This window comes from Rhinopithecus bieti, unplaced genomic scaffold (genome assembly GCF_001698545.2).
Source record: "Rhinopithecus bieti isolate Rb0 unplaced genomic scaffold, ASM169854v2 scaffold_24256, whole genome shotgun sequence".
NCBI classification, from domain to species: domain Eukaryota; kingdom Metazoa; phylum Chordata; class Mammalia; order Primates; family Cercopithecidae; genus Rhinopithecus; species Rhinopithecus bieti.
The window spans coordinates 662776-686867 of NW_016811409.1; the positions used below are offsets into that span (position 1 = coordinate 662776).

A 24092-nucleotide genomic window follows, 5' to 3' on the forward strand; every position below is an offset into this window, starting at 1 on the left:
AGAGAGAGAGAGAGAGTGTGTGTGTAAAGGTCAACTTCATATTGGAAAAATTATCTTAAATTAATTTTATAATTTTTTCCGTGAATATAGATTGATGGACAGTGGCTTTCAGGTGGAAATAATGCTGCTGAAAGTTTGAGCTGGTGCTGAAAGTCATTAGGCTTGTGGGCTCACCATAGTCAATGAATGAAGCAACTTAAAATGAATAAAGCAACTTGTACTTTTAAATTCCCTCTGGATAAAAATAGATTAATTGATTGATTTAAACAATAGTATCCCACAAATAATTCGAGTTTATTTACCAAAATAGACACAACTTACTTTAAACAAAAAAAAAAAAAAAAAGAGAGAGAATCAACAAAATGGAAAGTGACAGTGTGCACGCTTGAGAGTTAGTGACATGAAAGGTTGGTCACTACTAAGATTCAATAAACAAAAAAATCTTTGTGATACTAAAAAGTAACAATGCAGTTTGACTATATTTTTAAAGCAAACTTAGATAATTACTTCCATTCTAATACTGAGGCTCATCTCCTGAGTTTAGAATGGCTCAGAAAAATGATTCATAGCATTAAAACTTATTTTAGGATAGATTATCACACTTGCATGATATTCGTATGGTTCTTTTTTATATGCACTGATATTAGTTCATCATGAAAATTATGAATACCATGAGCATAATAACAAAATAATAGGTGCAGTACATTTTTCAATATTTGATTCATGTATTTTGGTAGTTATGCTTCTTCCTCTACTTAAGGATATTGATCATCATTATATTGGCTTAAAGCCATGTGTTTAAATTGACGTACACTATTATTTTTGAAACAGAAATCAACATCACCTTTGTTACCTCATGATGGCACACTTGTATCATATTCGCCCTGAAAAGATTTTGGAAAATGCCTGAAAGCGATAGCAAAGCAAGAACATTGCTTTCTTCTTCTTTGAGTAACTTAGTTATATAAAATAGATTTAAAAATATTCTGTAGCCTGCACTTTCTTCCAATATGTTCTGAGTGCACCTCAGAGCGTGTAGTTAAACTTTAAAGGTCTGAATTTTATCCAAGAACATTTGCATTGGGATTGCCTAGTGGGAGTCTCTGTAGTAGAGTTGCCTTTCGTTGAGTTGGTACTGGGAAACAGACTAACTGCCTGGCTTTTAAAATGTGTACTAAGTGGATAGGTAGCTTTTAAAACTTTCATCGTTATTGGAATATTCCTCTTTAATTACTGTCAAGCGAGATGAGAAAAGTATAACAAATAATAGAAAAGTGTAGCAAATAGTAACTACGGTCTTTAACACACTTTGGGCACTAATTGTACTGATAGTTTTAAAACTGATTATAAGCCATACCAAAAAATGTTCAGTTAATACTTTCTGTTAAATAAAACAAAATATCAGTTAGACTTATCCAAAGTCAGCAGTCTCCCCTTATCCACAGGGGATATATTCTAACACCTCCAGTGGATGCCTGAACCATGGATAGTACTGAACCCTATATATACTATGTTTTTTTTTCTTACACATACACATCTACCATAGGAGATTAACAGCAATAATCACTAATAAAATAGAACAATTGTAACAATACTCAGAGTGATGTGCAACTTTATACTTATGCATTGTTTATTTCTGGAATGTTCCATTTACTGTTGCGCCCTGTGGTTGACAGTAAGTAGTTGAAACTGTGGAAACTGCTAAAAAGGGAGAACTATTGTAGTTCTATGTGGAAATCTTCTTAAATGTGTTACACACAAAAATAAATTACCTATTTAGATGCTGCTTTCTAGTAAACTTTCCTAAGTGGAATCCAGCTATAACATGAAGAAATAAGCCGAAGAAAGAAGCCAAAGAGTAAACATGTAGTTTAAATCAACTAGAGCCATGCTTGGTATATGGTAACTGCTACTTAAGTGCCAAATAGTAATAATAATAATAGTAAAATAACATTATTATCATTAACACTGAAAAAATGCCAAAATATACAAATGAAACACAGAAGTTTTACTTATGAGGCATTAAGTTCTTATTCATATCTTATTTCTATTATTTACAGAACTACAAGCGACAAAAGCAACCGTCAAAATTTTAGTATGGTGCTCATTGAGTTAGGTACTGTTAAAATGTTGAAAGAAAAAGACTGATACGATAGTGAAAAAAACATGAAAACCATTAGTAAGAAGTGAGAATGTTTATCGAATAAGTCAAATTAATAATAGTTTGGATTAGCTTAACATAGAGAAGAGATGAAAATTTAGCAACACCCATCCCCACATTTATGACAGACATTGTTAATCACATCTTCCTTTCTGTAGTGATCAAATGGAATTCTGTTTAATTAATTAGCATGTTTAATATTATTTATAAAGTTTAGGAAAATATTAATACAATTATTTTTAGGTTTTGTATTATACTATAAAAATAGCTATTTAAATAGCTCATTCTTCAGTAGTTTCAGGTATTTGAGATTAGAATGTGTGTGTGTGTGTGTGTGTGTGTGTGTGTGTGTTTGTGTGTCTATAGTGAGGGAGGATAAAACAGAAGGACAGAGAGTAGTGGGGAGAACTTACCACACATTTTATTGTCTTCATCAGAACCATCTGGACAGTTTACTTCTCCATCACAAAATAAATCAGGTTTTATACACGTTAGAGCGTCAGCACAAGGACTTGAACCAGGTGGGCACTCTATTGAGACATTTCCTTTAAAAAAACAATGGAAATTAATTTCCAATTGATGAGATATGTACAATGTTTAAATATTTAATAGGCCTTTTTGCCACTGGGGTTCTTACTTACAAGTATATTCTTCAACTGCCATAGGAATATTTATTTCATTTGTAAATCAATCATTTGTAAAATTAGAGCATTTTAAATTTTGAAATTTCATGAGGGGCAATTTTGGAAAGCTTGTCATAATCTGCAACATCTAGCAGCCACTTCATTTACTCATAAGCTTATTATTTGAAAATATAGTGGCTTAAGTCAAGGTTTCCATTCCGTAGAGTACATTTACCAACCAAAGTCATTTTAAAGTAAGATAAACACTTAAAATTCCCAGTGCATTGTGACATTGAACAACGAAGAAACCAATGACTATTTCTGTTCAGTCTCTCTTTGTTCTTGGGGTCAGAGATTCTTAGGGGGTACACTATAAACACACCCCTGCAGGGTTTCATGCCATCTTCTGGAGGGGATCCGAACAATGTGCACCTCTCAGCCCGCCTTGTGCTTCACTTGCCCCACTTTCATAAACTTAAGTCTAGAGATGCAGCAAGAAACACATTTTACTTCTAGAAATTAACTTGGAAAATTTAAGAGCAATTCCGAAAATAAGCCATATTCTTATATGCCTACAAGATAAAGACTTTTTAAAAAATTTTAGGCCAATGTGGAAATTTGAATACTTTTGCCTCTGAATATTATAACAATGACAGTGCAAAGTTTTGGAGATTTTAGCTCATCAGCATTTTGTTTTCTTTTGGTTATTGTTCTTAATCTTAAAGCCAGAACTCTACTGCCATCTGCTGGGTTTTAAAATATGAAAATCTGAAATTTCTCCTTCTGCTCTATAAAATTAATTGGAAAAGTAAAAATGCCTGTGTCAATGAACCTACTAAGTTACTTCTTAACTAAAACATGTGTAAATTTTGCTGAGTTTACATACAGCTAAATTAGACATTTGCAACTGGCTGTAATTAAAATGAATATAAACCAATGGGGAAATTCATGAAACACCCAACATCTAAACCTATAGGACAGAGTAAAGATCAAAGCCATTCTCAAATGACAGAGTACTCCCATGTAGGAAAACAATAAATAATAATAAAAATATTATTTAATAAACTCAAATGCATATATTTGTTGATATTTAAGAGCTATTCATCAAAAGTCCTTAACCATTGAGTTGTTAATCCAGAAAAGGCATAATATTTGATAGAATCTCATATGTGCTTTATAAATACATAAACCAAAGAAAGCACTATACTTAAAACTGTGTCTTATTTTACGAGTAGCTAATAGAATTCCAAGTATTAAGCATTTCAAAGACGAATTTGGGATACAGCTATGAACATATATCACTTTGGCTGTCCTAATGCTTCTCATGGGAGCTTCAGTTCCTGATGCATCACGTCTCTGTTCAATATCTGTTGAACTCTAGATCGGACCCCAAAACCACACCAGCAAGTGATACCACTTGGACTCGATTGATCTCATGAATAATCATTTATGGACCCCACAAGTATTTATTTTGTACACATTTTTGTCATGGAATTTTAAGAGATGGTGATAAAAGAATGAGTAAGGCAGAGCCTCTCTCTTTTATGAAGCTTGAAGTTCAGTGGGGAACTTGTTTATTTGCAAGTTATATTTTAAAGAGAGAGATTTAAAAAGTGCTATGGGAGCATCAAAGTTTAAGCAATTAGTTTCCTTCTAAGGCAAGAATTAAAGACATTTTTACCGAAATGGTCATATTTAAATTAGTTTTTGATGTATACCTAGAAATGCACCAGGAGGAGAGAGATATGGAATGTATTTAGTGATGTGTCAGGAGTCCATCAATATGTGAGAAACGGATGAGTCTCATTAACCTAGACAGTGGGATGTTTATGGAAGGCATAGCAGGAAAGGAGTTTGGTACCAGATTCTAGCAAACCTTTTTATCTTTGTTAAGTGTTAGAGATATTTTTCAATAGGCGATGGCACTGGAAGATTTTACATCTATCTGCAATACGACCAGTCCACGTTTCCTAAAGGCAATTGTTGGACCATGTGAAACATGTGAAACATCACTTGAATAAGACAACTCAAGAAGCTGTTTCAAGGGTCCACGTGAAAGATGAGAGCAGAAGTCTCACAATGTCAGAGGAGATGGGCCATGGACTCAGTTGCTACTTTACAGGTAAAATTGATGAGCTTCTGTGACCACGTGTGCTTCTGAACAAGATTAGTGAAGGTGGAGAATGGGATACTAAGTAATTCAGTTGAATTACTGAAGAGACCGGTTGGGTTACTAATGGCCATTAGTTGCAGTAGTGATTACGAGATGAACAAATTGTGGGGTTATAAACTGAGTCTAGTTTGAAGTATTTTGACTTTAAGTTGGAATATGAGGTACCCTTAAGTTGCACTCTGGCTCTCTCCAGACTGTTTCATAAACACTCTTCAACTGACTTGGTCCATGAGGAAACAGAAGTTTCCCATATTAAAACTAATATGAAAATATGAATGTCATTCTTATACAATGGTAGTGAGTTTTAAAATTTTTGTCAAATTGTATTCTTACTGACTCTTCTCTCTCTCTCTTTCATTTCCTACATGAATATATATGATTACAATTTCTAACAAAAATCAATTAAAACATTAGCTGTTACACCTAGCCAGATGCCAGTTTAATTTAAATGGGTTTGCACTCTCAAACTAGAGTTCTTGGCTTGAGTATTACTTGGTTTGCATTTCATTGCTTAATTTTTGTTGTAATATTTCTTTTTTTAAAGAAGTCTGTACCAAATTGTGCTTCCCAACAGAGAACTTTTAGGAAAGGAGTTTATCAATTCTAGTTAAAGAAAACAAAGAGAATAATTGGTTTCATTTATTAAAAACTAATCAAATTTCCTTAATATTAGGCATTATTAACTCAGTGGGGAAAAGTGCACTTGTTTTCTGTAATCTATGTGGTATTTTACCTTCAGGACACTAACTTTTGACATATTATGAAAACACACCAGTGAATTATATTGCAATTCTGCAAATAGAAGGCTTTAATTATTCATTTATATTTGTAACATGAAGAATTCAGTATGCACTCAGAGAGGATTATTTCAGAGTGATCCAATGCCTAAACAATTTCCAGTGATTTGACACTAGGAGCCTCCTGTGCCTACTGAGAGCAGGCTCTGTGCTAGACATTGTGGAGAGTAAAAAGACTAAAATTCATTATTTTTTGCCTTCCAAATAATTTGTAAGAGATGTTACATACAACATGATAAATTGAAACCATAGTTTGGAAATCACAGATTTTTATTGTTCCTACGATTTGAAAAGGGATAATAGTACTTGGTGGCCAAAAGTGGTTAAGACAAATTAAGCCCAAGATCCTGATAGCTTCCTCAATAGAAGAAGCAAAATCTCCATCCATGAATGTTTGCCTTGAGAGACCAGTTTTATTTCACCGTGCTATAGTGGAAAATAGATATCACTTTACAGAAATTCTCATTTACTATACAGAACAAATTTAGGTTTCCTTTAAATTTTATTGTAAGCGAGACTGTGGCTTTTCAATCCAAATGAAATTATTGGTAGAAAGATTCTTTAGTAGTCTTGATACCTTGTGGGTAGGAATGTCTTAAGTTGGAGGAGAGTGCTTAGCAATAGATAAATGTTGTTTTCTCAAGTGCAGAAAAAGAGCAATTCTTAAAGTCACCATACATTTGGTATCAGATAAAATCTCTGCATCTCAGTCTTAAAGTAATTAAATCGGGGAACATCATTCTACCTTACGTTGTTTTGGCCCAATTTCATGTTTTTCACTAAATCAACCAATTATTCTTTTTCTTCAGTCCTCAAACTCTTTCACACAGTGGACTGATAGCAAGATTACATACTTTATGAGACTGAGAAAGGCCATGATAGTGATACTTTTGTTTTCTGCAGCTATTGCCTACACCGTAAGTAACAAAGGACTAGAACAAGCTGTAGTCTAGAAATCCCTCAAACATGGGAACAATTGCCAAAACACCCCATCTAGGCACTCTGTAGCGCTCCAGAAATTAATCTGTGTAATGTCACCTCAGTTCCAGTCCTTCTCCGCTAATGTTGTAAGTGGGTTAGTAAAACTGACAGGTCATTGGCAACAAAAGCAGTTGAATGATAGAGCATAATCCTCACGAACTTTGTACCATTATCACAAAAAATTCTCTGTGGCAGAATTTATAACGGTACTAATATCAGGTATATGATGCATGCATCTGTTGATTTTTCTCAAACTCTGTCTTCCGGGCATATAAAAATGAGAATAAACTTAAAATTCCTGAAAGTCATATTCATAATAAATTACGGCTTGGAAAATGCAGTTTTCACGTTTAATTGCCTTATTCCCCTCTATAAATACAATAGTATCTTGCCATATGAGAGGAATAAATGGCAAGGATGATTGGGCACTCATGTAGTACACAGATTCACTTAAAAGAAAAAGAATATGATATTTCACCACCTACTCACCTTATAATAATACTTTGAGAATTGATTAAGGTAATCCAGTACAGTCTCTGATAACAGGAAATGTTTAGAAACAAAGTGTTTTTGGAGAAGTAAAAGTTCAGATCAAAGTGAGCATTACCTAGTATAATAATCTTGTTTTAAATTTAGGGTTTTTTGTGAATCTTTTAAATAAAGTATCCAAATAGTTGTTTTGTTCGATTCTGTTTCATCAAACTCAGAAGGGGGAAGGAGTAGGGATCTAATATTGGTGTTGTTCCTCCTGCTCCTTTGTGGGAGACATCATACTGACCACGGTACAGTGGGTGTCTGTATTCTCTCTCTTTCAATTCTCATGATCATTCTCTAAGAAATGTATTTTAATCTACTTTTCAGATAATTTATAAAGTTCAAATAGGCTAGATAGCTTGCCACATACATATAAATTGATTGTTGAAATTAGGTAATGTGTGAATTTACCCATGTCTTTTTAGTGATTGAGAATTTATGTTACATTTTGATCTTTATTTTGACTATTAATTATACAAAATGTGAAAGACAGAGTTAAGTGTACACTGCCCCCCATTTCTGTGTTTCCATGTAGAAAAGAAGATTTCTGCTCCACTGACCAGGAGAGAAAAATATGGCTGGCATACTTTCCCATGCTCTCTGACCCCTCATTCATCATTTCCTTCTTTGCTCAGAGGAAATTGGGCAGATGTTTCAGCCAACTCTTTATATTTTTAACAGGTATGTCTTCAGAATAGTAAAGGCGAAAAACTTCTTTTAAGTCCAGTGCTTTCTTGCTTTATTTAAAATAGTGTTTCTACCTAATACATTCTACATATTACTATTAGGACATTTTATACAACTAAGAGGGCCCTAATGACTTTGAATTAATCATTTGATGAACCTCTAAACAAATAGAAAAATGGCATTAATTTGGATACTTGTTACTGACTTTCAAGGTTTTAGGAACGTAGTTTTCAAAATATATTTATCTTACTTATTCAGTTTACTTTGAAAGCAGAAGAATTAGCCATTATCAATCCCAAAAGCATTTGTTCAAAGTGTGTTGGAAGGGGATTTGAGAGGGTGTAAATAATTTTCCACATTAGAGACAGGAATGTGGGCTCAGTGGCAGGCTCTTTTTTTTTTTTTTTTTTTTTTTTTTTTTTTTTTTCAAAATTTTGGGCTGCTGTTTGGATATAACCTAACACAACTGCAGACAGGCTTATGCTATCATAATAGATCTTCATGGGTTTTAGAATTGTGACGGCTTGTTTCCTAAAGCATTTTGATTGATTTATGTATTGCTTTGCTTTTCAAATATTACACCAACAATTTTTATGCAAGAATTCTTTATCCTTGCTAAGAATGGCTTTTATAATTTTACAAATGTTTTCCCTCTATGTATACAATATTCATGTAAATTTTAATAGTATAACATGGTAGTGGTATTGTTGGGAGCTATATGAAGATCTACAATATTGCCTTTATTTAATTTGCTTAAAGGGATTAGTGACACACCCAGGACATTTTATATGAAGATTAAGTCAGGACCAGAGAAGGTATTTTAGTTGACAGACAGACAGAAGCACAGCAGACAATTCCTAGAAATGCAGAGAAATTGGCACACCAAGGATACATACTGAGAGTGGACACAAAGTAGATACTTAAAATTCTTGAATGAATGAATCCAAGGCTACTTTGGTTCTGCTTTGGCCACAAGTACTGTGTTAACAGGAGAAAGCAAGCATGTCTAACTTGTATGCAGAGAGAATAATCAAAGGAAAAAAAATCATAATATCTCATAAAATCTGCTTCCTTAGCTGAAAACCTTTTGATCCTATGGGTGACATTCTTATCAATAGATAATCACAGTTATGTTAACAATAGACAGAGGATAAAAGTGAAATCTGACAGTTCAGGCATTAGCCCTAAATATATTGTTTACTTTGGTGAAATCCAGGGCTAAAACTGCAAACTTTTATGCTTTTGGTTTCTTGTCTGTAAAATAGGTGCAATATTTATTGCTAAGGCATCAGAGACTTCTCAGGGGCCTAAAATAAAATGTAAGTGAAAACTTTCTTTCAAAAAAAAAAATATTAAAACTGACCTGGAGTTGCCAGATGACTGGTGGTTGTTAGTTTGCCTGGAAAATAAATTATATTAAAATAATTATTATATATTTCAAACTAATTATCAGGAATTTATTGTATATTCATTCTGTATAATAATTAACCTAAGAATTTAAAAAGTTATTATGAATTATTAGTGTTCATTCATTTAGAAGTATGTCATTTGTATTTGGATTTAAGAATAAATCCTTTATGTTTTGATGTTTTAGAGTTGTAGAGTAGAGGTTTTAGATTTTAACTCATCTTTTATTTTCTAACTAAAGGAGACAAGGTTGTTCAATGATCGATAACTAAATACGAGTATTCATTAATCTCATAATGACCATAGACATAAATGTTCCAGGTTAAGTTGACGGTATATGAAAGAGAAGCATGGGATATGCTTAGACCATGGGCTTTGGAATCAGAAGGAACTGCTTTTGATTTCTGAGTTTAACACTTAGTAGCTGTGTGACCCTGGGCATGTTACTTATTATTTAATTTATTCTTTCAAATAGAAAAATATTATGACCTCTGTACAAAATCACTCTAATAATTAAAATAGGTAATGTTTGTAAAATATAGTACCTGGGCTAAAGAGGATGGCTTAAAAAATAAGACTTCAAATATTATAAAAATGGTCATGATTAGTATACCAAAAGTAGTATCTTCATAGTTTTATAACTATGAAGTTTTGTAATTGTAGTTCGAAAGGTGGGGTGAAGAAAATGCTGGAATAGAGTAGTTAACATAAAGCCTGGATTCTCCTTTCCAAAGTGAAATATACTCTGAAAGTGATCTTTCTTTATCACAGCCTTAGTGACCTCACAAGTGCCATAGCTTCATCACCAAGACACCATGATTGGAGCTGTTTATGGAGACATTTTACACACACACACACACACACACACACTCATATGTCTCTCATATATATGTATATAAATTTTAAAATATGAAAGAAACATTGAAATTGGAAATGTATATCCTTGGCATAAGTGATGAGGCATTAGAAACATTATAATATTACGAACTATGTTATTCCTAACCAATATAAGCTTCTTATAACTTGATATGAAGACTAAATGCCTCAGAAATAGCTGCAAGAAGAAAATGTATATTTTCCTAGGTCATAGAGTTTGATGATCACTAAGTTATATTTTAAAAAGTGCCATAAACACTGACCTGAAGTTGTTGCAGGGCTTACTGTAGAGAAATTCTCCAAAGATGCTGGAATAAAGTCAAGTTGATTTGACACATGGGTTTATGATATAAATACATTACAAAACATTGAGTACAACTTGAATATTCATTCAAAGGACATCTGATCCTTTGGAGTTCCTATTTTATACTCTCCCATGCTAAATCTTCCTATTTGTTATTTGGTTGTAATACATTTGATAAATTTCCAGAGTCTGCATATTCTCTCTATACAACTTATGCAAAAAGTTTGCTTTATTTTTTATCTAAGAAAGATATCTATTTATTAATCATAGTTACATAGAATAATTTACATTTTAGCCAACTAATATAACATGATGCACCAATCTTGGCATACCTAGAACCCCTTGTTTTACACTAAAACATATGAAGGTAACAATTGCAAAACAATCTTTCACATAATTAATATTTCCTTAGAACTAAGTGGTATATAAGTAAAAAGTGCTTTGCACATAAAAGACAAAAGCTGGCAATTTTCTTCAAACTTTAACATGTTTAATAGTTTTAAAAGTATAGACTCACCTATGCAAGATATAAAGGAAATCAAAGCAAATCTCATGAAAATCATGTGGTGAATTTGTTTTATTCGAAACTATATTGATGATAAGTGGGCTAAGAAGTATATTCTTTTCTACTAACTAGTTTATTTCAGCATTTCATCATTTTTGAATTGTGTTGGTTCTATAAAACCTATTGAAGTTTTGTAAATGACACATGGTAGAGTGTTGACACTGAAATTAAATTTATGTGACTTTTAATAAGAATATGGTTTAATTTTTATTACATTTGACAGTGTATTATAAAAAAATTCAAGATATCTATGTAATTCTTAACTAATTTTAAAACTTTATAAATTTGAAAATTCACATGATACAAATGGATATTAAACTGAAATACCTATAATTAAGCCTGGTACCATGTTTATAAATGTGTTTTAACACAATTCAACAAATTAAATGTAACTTCTACTTGTCGAGAATATTCTTGGGCTGATGTTGTAATACAGTTTATTATGCTTGTGATACTAATTCTAAATTAACTCAAAGGATATGGTTTCATCGAATAAACATATAATTTTAAAAATCACAAACTCTATTTCCTCAGATGATCCAAATATAGGAAATCATGAAAATAAGTTTCAGCATATCTGTGAATTCGCTTGCCAGAACAGGCTATCAGAAACCAATGCACTTTCAAATAGAGATAGGAAGATGACAACTTTGGGGCCTATTGGGATGGGGGGTGGGAGAAGGCAGAGAATGAGGAGAAATAACTAATGGGTACTAAGCTTAATAACTGGGTGATAAAATAATCTGTACAAGAAACTCCCATGACACAAGTTTACCTATATAACAAGCCTGTACATGTACCCTGAACTTAAAAGTTAAAAAATAAAAAATGAAAATATTCATTTTCCATGCCAAAAAAGAAAATGACCATGAAAACAATCGATTAAAATTGTTCAAAGATAAAAACATTACAAACAAACTAGTATAAAGGTTAAGAGCACAGACATCAGGATCAGACCACAGAGGTCAGAATGCCTAAGTCTAAATGACTGTGTGAAAAAGGCCGTTTACCAAAAGTATCTGTGTTTTGGTCTTCTCCCTGATTTGGGGATAGTAACGACATCACATAAGAGGATTAATGTGGAGAGCAAAAATGTTGATAGGTAAACCACCTGTTCTAGCTAATAATAGCCGGTAGTAGTTTTCAGCTCATCTGAATCAAAGATTCAAAACTGACAGTCTCTGCTCAAACAACTGTGACATGGGTCCAAACCATTGGTAGAGGAAGGACTAAGAATTTATCTTCTTGCCGAACAGGAGCTGCAGGATGTTGCAGGAGACTCACTGAAAAACGAAACTATGCTTGATGAAACAATGCTCTGAAGAGAAGCACCTAGAGATCCACAATCTCATATCTATTAAAGAAACAACAGACCTGCATTTTTTTTTTTTTTGTATTTGATTTAGAGGCAAATATACTGACTGATCTCATTTTGTAGCAAAACTAGTTGAACTCATTGAATAGTTAGGCTATTTAGAGTTTCTCTTTATTCCCCTTAGTGTAGCTATTTATGTATTGGCTAGCTTGTAACATCCAAAAATTTCTGAATTCCAAAATGTATTTGGTCCCAAGGTTTACGGGTAAGGGATTGAATCTGGATGACCTTGGCAAATTACTACTGTTCTCAACAGTGCTCAATAAGGACACCGTGTTTGTTGAATTGAATTGAAAGAAGGATAGTTAGAATGGAAAATTTGGAACAATCTAAGCATTTATAAACATATTTTTTGTTATTTTGATGTTCCATATTCTTTTTTGGTTTATTCTTATGTTAAAATTATTTATCATTTTAAAATAAATATTTAATTTTTATAAATAAGTAACTGGAAAGGATCAAACTCATTGACTCTACTTTTTTCTTTTTTTTTTTAGCTTCTCAATTAGAGAGCGGACCTTGCCACCGGACTTTACAATCTAACACTGTCTAGAGAGAGTTCCTGAAGTCAGAGTGTGCTTGACCAGTGCAAAGAATGCATAAGACCCACAAACTTCTATGCATGCCAACACTTTCAGAATCTCCTTGGTATTTGATATTTTATAAACTTTTTCTCATTGATAAGTTTCTTCAAATATGGTTTCTTCAGATTTTACTTTTCTCATGTAAATGTGTCACCTCAGGCAATAAGACATGTTTCTTAGGTCAAGCATGATTCCACTTCCTCCCTGGTATATTGCTAGAATTTTAATTTCATAGCTTAATGATTCAAAGAAATCAAATAATGTTCACAGATACCTAGGATATCAACGCTGTTCAAATCAATATGGAAAGTGGCCAGTTGGCTGGATTTATTTGCTTCAACGCCTTGAATCAGTTCTTCTTTTACATTTTCATCTGACACCCACTGGGCAAAGAAAAGGTCAAATGTGACTATAATGCTGCCATTTCTGCAAAGCAAAAGATGATATAAGAGGAAAAAGTCAACCAACTTCAACTGATTTGTGTTCAATTCATGTTAAATGTCTTTGAAATTCTCTATGGTTATCATCTTGCTAATTCTCATTATTCGTGTGTAAGATAGGCTACTTCAAATATTATCTTTATTTCATGAGGGAAAGAAAAAATGGTCAAAAGACTAAGTGCTTTTTTGAGAAGAGAAACTCCAAAGTAGATGCAAAATTGAAATCTGAGTTTTCTGAGTTCCACGTTCTAGCACTCATCCCCAGGCCAGGATGTTCCTGAGACCCTTGTGTTAAAATCACGTGGTCTCTTGGCACTTACTCTGATTTAACTGTTTGGAGAAAAGAAGGGTATGGATTTGTAGTTTTCATGGATAATTTCTAAGTTGGGGAAATCTAAAGTAGTTTCACTGGTTTCAAAGACAATTTTCTACATAGTTTTGAAAGGCCTGGTAGCAAGCTTATGGCAACTAATCTATATCTGCTTCTTCTTCTCTATTTTGCTTAATATAAAATATCAAACTATGCCCTGATTTCAAGGGATAGAAATAAAACAAGGACATCTGGGTGTATTAGGGACTCACAAGAAATTCAATCTCAGTTCCATGAGTTGGGATGATCTAGCCTACATGATTTCCCAACATAGCATTAGAGTTCAGCCATATAGCCCTAATCATCTTCCCCCTTTATTTTATCCCCTACTCTGTACTATGCACTTTAAAAGGTAACTTTTTTCAGTGTAAAGAAAGAGAAAAATGAATAAAGTTTTGGTGAATAGGGATTCTTGGGAGATTTTTGCACTCCTGCTTACATTTCTATTTGTCATATAGTGTCATTTTAGGGTATGACCACTTAGGATACAAACTATAGCTCTGATGTTTATTCTATACCCCTCAGTAAACTCTGGGCACTCAGGGTATGCTTGGTTTCTTAAGAGATAGACTAGGGAAAACTAAATTTTGCATGATATGTTTGCTGGTTTCGAATCATGGGAGTTATATATTCTGTGATATATGTAAGTTTATGAGCTTCTTGAAGGATTTTCTCAAGTCCAGTAGAGTTCTTTATTTATCTGTCCATCTATCTATCCTGATAGAGCCTACAATAAATGTTATTTTTTCTTCCCTGACTGGATATAGAACCCGAATATTCCTGAAAGATCACAGTAGATCAGCATCTCCACTAGGGGGAGTATATTCCTTCTTTGTGTCCATGGCACTATTCAGTTTCACAGTGATTCATTTCCAGGTAGTTGGTCTTTCATTTTTAAAATGAACAAGATATAATATTTTTATAATTCACATGTATTAAATATATTATTTAAAATGTTAGAAGGTGTAACTTTCTAATCATTTGCTTAAAATATAGTAACCAAATCTTGTAGATGAGAAGGTTCCCTAGTAACTGTTTAGTTCAGGGTTTCCCAAACTTACCCATACATGAAATCACTGTTGTCCTTGGTAATGATACATTTTGTCAGAGACACTACCTTCATCTACTCTTCCACACATGTCGTGGCTGGCTAACCCCTAATTTTACTGGAGAATAAGCCTCCATTTTCTTAGGAAAGGTGACATCTTCTTTAACCATTCTTTATACCAAACATGGTTTTATTCATGGGTGTATGACCTGGCCCTGGTCAACAGAATCTGAAGGGAAGACTTATGGAAACTTCTGGAAAACTTTTTTATATCTAATGAAAGAAGAACTCATAGTAGATTACTACCCTTCATTGGTTGAACATTATTAGGTCAACATAATTTGCCAAAACTGCCACATCTACCTTGAGACCACGAGTCAGGCCATGGTTGATAAGCCAAAGATAGTGTAGTAGAAGAAGGAAAGTACCCAAAGCCCTGAGTATGTCATTGTCATTGTTATTGTACTACTGAATTAACCTCCTTTAAAACCTCTAGATTTCTTGTGATGTCAGATAACTAACACTTTTTTCTTTTTGAGACAGAGTCTCTCTGTGGCCAGGACGGAGTGCAGTGGCATGATCTCGGTTCACTACAACCTCTGCCTCCCGAGTTCAAGTGATTCTCCTGCCTCAGCCTCCCAAATAGCTGGGACTACAGGTGCCCACCACCATGCCCAGCTAATGTTTTGTATTTTTAATAGAGATGGGGTTTCACCATGTTGGCCAGGATGGTCTCGATCTCCTGACCTCGTGATCCGCCCGCCTTGGCCTCCCAAAGTGCTGGGATTACAGGCGTGAGCCACCATGCCTGGCCAATAAACACTTATTTGTAAGGCACTTTTAGTCATGCATTCTGTTAATGGAAATTTTGAAAATTCTAACAAACATACAACTGTCAGCCCCTATCCCATATTTATATGAACAGAAGGTAATTACTCTATTTTTGAACGTGATATTGGCCAATATTTTCATTCTAGCAATGAGGACACTGACGCTTAGAGTAATGTAGGTAACTTTGCCTAGGGTTATACAGCTTATCAGTGTCAGAGATAGAAAAGAAACCTAGAGAATCTGTTTCCCTAATGTGTTTTTATATAATTCCCATCCCCAGATACTCAACAACACTTTTATCAACTCTTTTCTGAACTATTTGTCAGCAGGAAAGAGGCTACAGCACATTTACCCTAAAGGCATGTCCAGGTATTTTATTCTGTTGCATAGTTAGCAGAACTCTATATACAAATAGATGAAAAAAATAGCTGGTTGGATATTTTTGGGGAGAAGGGAAAGATATCTATTCTTAAAATACTTTCAAAAGTTAGAGTATTGCGTTTTTTTCCTCCTCCTCTTCATCCTTCTTCTTTTCCTCCTACTCCTTTTTCTTTTTTACATTATGTCTTCCTAATCAACCTCACTTTCCAAGATAGTCAAATGGACAGGATTGAATTGGTTAAAATGAAGTGAGAGTGAACGATATTAATTATTCTCTCTCTCCAATCCCCCATCTTCATTTTATCTTTGGCTGCAGAGTAGAAAACTTAAATTCTGATTAAATCTGTTTTATTTCTATGTAATTTCACAGGTTTAATTTGACTGAAACACTTGCTTTCATTTTATGTGAGTTATGGAGTAAAAGAGGTAAGGTATTTTGGGCAAAGAAAATACAAATCTGGAATTTTGCTTCACTGAGTTGAAAGTAACTGGATTAGTTCATCCTCAGGCATAAAACATTTTTCTTTGAAAGGTGTGTTCTCTTAGTTGTGAATTATGCATTACATTTAATAATTTATACTTTGCAAGGATAGGAGTTGCATATCCTATATCCACATAAAGTTGTAGCCTTTAAAGTTTATTTTCTTATTTAGTGGAAATGTTGAGATGAGAGAGATAGAGGAGAAATTTAAAAAGTCATAATAATCATTTGTGATTCACCTCATAAGAAAGCTGAAGCTGTTTAGTTGTTTAGTAATGAATGAGAATTCTTCCTTTAGGTTAAAAAAATGACCGTTTTCATTTCAAAGTACTAGTACTAGTAAAATAACAGTCTTTCGCGAAGGCAGATAAATCCTACTATTGTACAGAAAGGTTGAGTGTAATAGAGCAAAATATTACTTATCTCATATTTTCCTTAATGATACTGGTAACCTTTAGGGTTGCTGAGTAAACAGAAGTCTTTCCTTTCCTAACTTTGTGGCTTATCTGTGCTCAAAAGGCAAAAGAAAACTGCATGTTGCCACAAAGGATAAACAGCTATTTATTAGAAGAATCAAATGCTAAATGTTCTGAGTGAAAGCACTTTCCACAAAGCAGAGTGATTGAAAGCGTTCCCCAAATAGACCAAACCATTTGCTTACCCTAAAGAGTAGCTACACACACACACACACACACACAAACATACACAGCACAATCATACAAGTTAGTAAGTGGCAGAGGTTGCTATTAAATATTGTGAAAGTAAGAGAAAATAGTTTAATGACTGACTCTAGTATTCTGAGTGCTAGAATTTGATCATATACACACACATGGTGTGAGTTTAATTAAAATCTATAACAAAAATGTAAATAGGCATTTTAAGAGATTTATATATATACAGTTGATGTGGGTGTTGTTAGGTGAGACCTCAGTTATTTCCGTTTTCCGATTTTATCAATTGGATTTTTAAATTAAAATAATTTATAAAGTGAATAATGAGTCTGCTACTTTTTCCTATGAGTGGAACACATCTATTTGTAGGTGATTATTTAAGGTCAAGTAATCTTGAATGTTTCATCATTACTCTCTCTCCTGCTCCTCAATTCCTTTTTCTATCCTCTTCTAGGTCTCCCAAAATAACAACATGTAATTTATCTAACAGACGTTTTCATGAAATTCCTTTGCATTGCACTTTTCAAAAACTCACTTCTGATTTAATAGCAGCTCAGCTACCACCAGAGGGAAGTATCTCTGCACTGATGAAGTACATTATTTGACAGTCATTATAAAATATTTGTCAAGGTTTGGGCACGGTACTGGCCTCCTAGGTAGGTATAAAGGTGGGGAAAGAAATAGTCCCTAAGCTCAAGTAATTTACAGTTTCAAATGCGGTGATTTTGTCACCTAGAGAAATAAAAGATGACTTACTAAATATCAAAGAAAAAGTTGGAATTTTGATAGCCTACCAGGCCTATAAATAAAAGTCTATATTCATCAAATTTTCACAACCTAATGCAAATGAAGTTATCCAGCATGTTGTAGACATGTAAACATAAAGGGTTCAATTAGCAAAACTATTCTGATAAACTCTGCAATGGACACTGTGCTTTCTGTGTGGATTTCACTAGGCAGAGCCCAATTCAAGAGAGGCAGGCACCTAGAATACCTCTCCTTAAAGGAGGTTAAAGCCTTTTGGAAATAAATCTGAATTGGTGCTTTACTGCAGCTCTGCAAACTCAGTCCTCCACAAAACCAGAAATGAGGAATTTGTTTCATTCACCTCCAAGTAGACAAATAGCTTAAAGTGAACCAACAAAAAATAAAATTGCCTGTGTAGTGTAACACTCACCAAATAAAGACCAAGTACACATTTTTATTAGCATTTTGAAAAAGTTAAAATAATTAACCTTTCCTGCATGTCCGTGTTTCTCCTTTTAGTTCTGATATTGGACCAATGAAAGAAGCTATAAGAGATTATCCACTCTGGAAAGAGAGGGAAGGGACTATGTACTGTAGGTAGGAATGAAGACAGCAGATGGGCATAGGGGCAGCTACTGGGATTAACATGTCAGAAATATGCGATGGAGTAAAGAATGTTATAGATAGATAAACAAAGAAAGGAAAGAAAGAAAGAAAGAAAGAAAGAAAGAAAGAAAGAAAGAAAGAAAGAAAGAAGAGAGAGAGAGAAAGAAAGAAAGAGAAAGAAAAAAAGAAAGAAAGAAAGAAAGAAAAAGAAAGAAAGAAAGAAAGAAAGAAAGAAAGAAAGAAAGAGAGAAAGAGAGAAAGAAAGAAAGAAAAGGAAAGGAAGGAAAAAAGAAAGAAAGAAAGAAAAGGAAAGGAAGGAAAAAAGAAAGAAAGAGAGGGGGAAGGGAGGCAGGGAGGGAAGGAGGAAGGAAGGAAGAAAGGAAGGAAAGAAGGAAGGAAGAAATGGAAGGAAGGAAGGGAGGGAGGGAGATTAAACTTTTTTGCATAAAAAGATACAGCTTTCAATGTGTCTATTTGATAAGACTAAAAATTCACTTCTGATTTAATAGTAGTGCAGCTACCGCCAGGGGAAACTATTTCTGTGAAACAGTTCCATAGAAACTATTTCACTGATGAAGTACATTATTTGAGACTCATTATAAAATATTTATCAAGGTTTGGGCACGGTGCTGGCCCCCTTGGTAGCTTTAAAGGAGGGGAAAGAAACAATTCCTAAACTCAAATAATTTACACTTTTATTATAGTGATTTTCTATCTAGAGAAATAAAAGATTATTTCCTAAATATCAAACAAAAATCCTGAGATTTTCACAGCCTACCAGGACTATATATAAGAGTCTATATTCATCAAGTTTTGTTCCAACAGGAGATGGGAAGGCCCTGAGGTTTCTTCTCACCATTAAATAACCTTCATCTGATCTTCTGCCATTGTTTTTCTAAGCATAATCTCTTTTACCTTTTATTTGACTTTCCTACCTCTTTTTGGTCACTAAAACTAAGGATTCTGTTACTGATGTCAGAACTTTTGTGATGATCATATACCAATTACTTTGTCCTTAGGATCTTCAATTCAATTGTTCCTTATCTGAGATATGAGACTAACCTTTCTATAAAGTCAGGCTCACTGTGTTTCTCCAATGTCCTGCCAGTCCCCTATGGCACGAGTTCATTGTCACACTCATAGGTTTATATTTAGCACATTCATGATGTCTCAGCATCTTATTAGTGGCCATCAATGCCAACTCTATGATATCCTCAACATGCTACATTATTATCCGAAATGGCTTTCCTTGACTTCTCCACTCAAGTAGTCCCTATCTACGCTTTTCAGACACTGTCCCACATTTTTCACAAAACTTTCCATGACCCACCCTTTCAAGTCAAGGGATTCTTTCACACAGTAACATGCCTGTGCTTCTGGAGAACTATTTAAGAATTCTCAAGTTAGTTTATTTCTTGTAATAAAGAGTTAAAGCCATGATAACTATATAATTATTTTTATAGCCATAGGATGAAGATTAAATGAAAAGATGCTAACCTCTAACATAATATTGATTATGTTAATAACAGCTATTAAATAATTTTTCATTCATTTGCTAGGACTTTATATAGTACATATGCTGTGGTGGGCATTAGTTAGGTTCTGAAAATACAGGTATCAAAGACAAATTCTCCACCCTAAGAGAGCTCCTGGTCTAGTAAGGAGATAGACAAATCAGCAATTATGTGATAGTGTGAGAATTGTACTTTAAATGTACGTACATGGTGCTAAATGAGCAGAAGGAAGAAGCACCTAACCCGGACTAGAGTGTCAGTTAAGTGTCCCTGGAAAGGTGACATGTACTAGTTCTTAATGGGTTGTAAGGATGGAACATAAGAATGGATGCAAAAATAAAGAGAAAAACGAGAGTGCCAGCGTATTAATCAATTTGTACACTGCTATAAAGAAATACCTGAAACTGGGTAGTTTGTAAAAGAAAGAGGTTTAATTGACTTACAGTTCCACATGGCTGGGGAGGCCTCAGAAACTTACAATCAGGGTAGAAGGCTAAGGAGAAGCAAGGACCTTCTTCCCTTGGTAGAAGAGAAGAGAGTGTGAAGGGGGAAGAAGCCCTTATGAAACCATCAGATCTCACAAGAACTCACTCACTGTCATGAGAACAGCATGTGGGAAACTGACTTCACAATCCAATCACCTTACACCAGGTCCCTCTCTCAACATGTGGGGGTTACAATTGGAGATGAGATTTGAGTGGGGACACAGAGCCAAACCATATCATTCTGCTTCAGGCCCCTCCCAAATCTCATCTCCTCATATTTTGGAACACAATCATGCCTTCCCAACAGTCCCTCAAAGTTTTAACTCATTTCAGCATTAACTAAAAAGTCCAATGTCCAAAGTCTCATCTGGGACAAGACAAGGCCCTTCTGCCTATGAGTATGTAAAATCAAAAACAAATTGGTTACTTCCAAGATACAAAGGGGTTACAAGCACTGGATAAATGCTACCATTCCCAATGGAAAAAAAAGTTGGACAAAACAAAGGGGCTATAGGCCCCACTCAAATCCGAAATCCAGCAGGGCAGTCATTAAATCTTAAAGCTCTAAAATAATCTCCTTTGACTCCATGTCTCACATCCAGGGCATGCTAATGCAAGGGTTGGGCTCCAATGGTCTTGGGCAGCTCCACCACAGGGGCTTTGAAGGGTATAGCTCCCCAACCCCCACAGGCTGCTTTCATAGCTGGCATTGAGTGTCTTCAGTTTTTCCAGGCACACAGTGCAAGCTGTCAGTGGATCTACCATTCTGTGGTCTAGAGGATGGTGACTGTCTTCTCCAGAGTCAGCCCAGTGGGGACTCTGTGTGGGGGCTCTAGCCACACATTTTCCTTCTGCACTGTTCTAGCAGAAGTTCTCCATGAGGGTTCTGCCCCTGCAGCAGACTTCCGCCTAGATATCCAGATGTTTCCATACATCCTCTGAAACCTAGGTAGAGGTTCCCAAACTTCGATTCTTGACTGCTGTGTACCTGCTGGCCCATGTGGAAGTCACCAAAGTGTGGAGTTTGCACCCTCTTAAGCAATGGTCTGAGCTGTACATTGGCCCCTTTTAGCTATGACTGGAGCTGGAGTGGCTGGGACGCAGTGCACCAAGCCCCAAGTCTGTACACAGCAGTGGGGTCCTGGGCCCCACACACAAACCATTTTTTCCTCCTAGGCCTCCAGGCCTGTGATGGGAGGTCCTGCTATGAAGAACTCTGATGTGCCATGGAGACATGTTCCCCATTGTCTTGGTGAATAACATTTGACTCCTCATTACTTATGCAAATTTCTGCAGCTGGCTTCAATTTCTCCCCAGGAAATGGGTTTTTCTTTCTACCACACAGCCTGAAAATTTTCCAAACTTTTATACTCTGTCACCTCTTGAAAGCTTTGCTGTTTAGAAATTTCTCCTGCCAGATACCCTAAATCATCTCTCTCAGGTTCAAAATTCCACAGATATCTAAGGCAGGGGCAAAATGCTGCCAATCTGTTTGTTGAAGGATAGTAAGAATAACTTTTGGTCCATTTTCCAATAAATTCCTGATCTCCATCTGAGATCACCTCAACCTGGACTTCATCATCCATATCACTCTTAGCAGTTTGGTCAAATTCATTCAACAAATCCCTGGGAAGACTCCTTCCTGTCTTCTTCTGAGTTCTCCAAACTATTCCAACCTCTGCCTGTTACCCAGTTCCAATGTCACTTCCACATTTTTGGTTATCTTTATAGCAGTGCCCCATTCCTGGTACCAGTTAGTCTTTTTTCACACTGCTATAAAGATACTACTCAAAACTGGGTACTGGTACCAGTTAGTCTTTTTTCACACTGCTATAAAGATACTACTCAAAACTGGGTAACTTATAAAGGAAAGAAATTTAATTGACTCCCAGTTCTGCATGACTGAGGAGGCTTCAGGAAACTTAAAATCATGGCAGAAGGTGGAGAAGCAGGAAGTACTTTCTTCACAAGGTGGCAGGAAAGAGAGAGAGTGGGGGAAATTGCCACTTATAAAATGATCAGATCTCATGAGAACTCATCCACTATCATGAGAACAGCATGGGAGAAACTGCCCCCATTCCAACCACTTCCCACCAGGTCCTTCCTCCCTCAACACAAGGGGGTTACAACTTGAGATGAGATTTGAGTGGGGACACAGAGCCTTATCAGCCAGTAATGAAAATATAGATAAAAGAGAGAAAACAGGATAGTTTTGAGGATGTACAGATGATGTGGCAGGACTGAAGCAGAAGGCTGTGTCGAGTGGGGGAGGAGAAACAGAAGGCCAGAGTGTGTTTTGATGACAGAGCCGTGCAGTACACCTGCATTTAGGATGATAAAACTAGAAAAGGTCTTTAGGTATTTAAAAGACTGAGATATGAAGATGGAGAGACGTTTATTCTCTAAAAATCCAGTAACTACAAGCAGGATCGATGGGTGAAAATAAAAGAAAGAAACAATTTGGTGACAATAACAAAGTATGTTCTAGTACCTACAGTTATAAAGCAATAAACAAAATATAGTAATACTCATGATTATTCAATAGGCTGTTTGTAGGATGTCCATAGCAATATTGAAAAAAGATGACTAATTTTTGTTAGTTACAGTAAATGAGAAAATTAAATTTAAGTAGTAGGAATCTCTTTCTTTTGTTGGACTAGAATGAATTTCCTTTAGTCTGTGAGCATTCCAGCCCAAAGCAGTCAAGCAAAGGCTGGACTACATCAGAAAAGAAAAAAAATTTTCTTGCACTATCACACAAACTGTATATACAACCTGCCATGTAATGCCTAATAACGTTAGTAAAAATCTCTTGACTCTGTCGTATCTCCCCAACAATATTTTAAATTCCTCATAGCAGAGATTTGATACCTTCATCATCACAGGTTACTCACGCCTAATTTATTATTAATGACTGTTATATATTAGTCATTTAATCCAGAGGTGACCTTTGTAAGTAGGCAATTAAAAACAAAATAGCCTATCAAAACAGAGAGAGAGAAAACCAGTTCTAAATATACCAACACAAATAAGAATGTCTTAATGATGGTGGTTGAGTGAGCTCTTTAATAAAAGCCTTTCTCTTAATGTCTGTAGTCTCAGAACCTAGTTAAATGTCTGTTTCTAAGTAAGCCCTACATGTATGTTAAATAAATAAGTGAGCAAATGAATGGATGACTACCTGAATATTTATTTAACTCTGTGTTGACAGGATAAAAATATTGGCTTCAGTTTTCCAGTATCTCTTTAATATATGTTTTGCCTTTTTTTATATTTATTTATTTATTTATTTATTTATATTATTTTGAGAAAGGAGTCTCGTCTGTCCCCAGCTGGAGTATGTGGCCGTATCTCAAGCTCACTGCAAGCTCCGCCTTCCCGGTTCACCATTCCTGCCTCAGCCTCCCGGAAGCTGGGCCACATGGCCCGCCACCTCGCCCATAGTTTTGTA

At 34.9% G+C, this 24092-nt stretch overlaps 1 protein-coding gene across 1 annotated transcript in view; it reads right to left on the minus strand.

Moving 5' to 3' along the window:
- Positions 1-24092, minus strand: part of TMPRSS15 (transmembrane serine protease 15) — a 142816-nt gene that overhangs the window by 108959 nt on the left and 9765 nt on the right. Inside the window, exons 4-6 of the mRNA XM_017893781.1 lie at positions 13342-13493; positions 9320-9355; positions 2575-2706 (exon numbers count right to left, since the gene is read on the minus strand). Of these exons, the coding sequence (XP_017749270.1) occupies positions 2575-2706; positions 9320-9355; positions 13342-13493 (320 nt within the window). The remainder of the gene's footprint in view (positions 1-2574; positions 2707-9319; positions 9356-13341; positions 13494-24092) is intronic.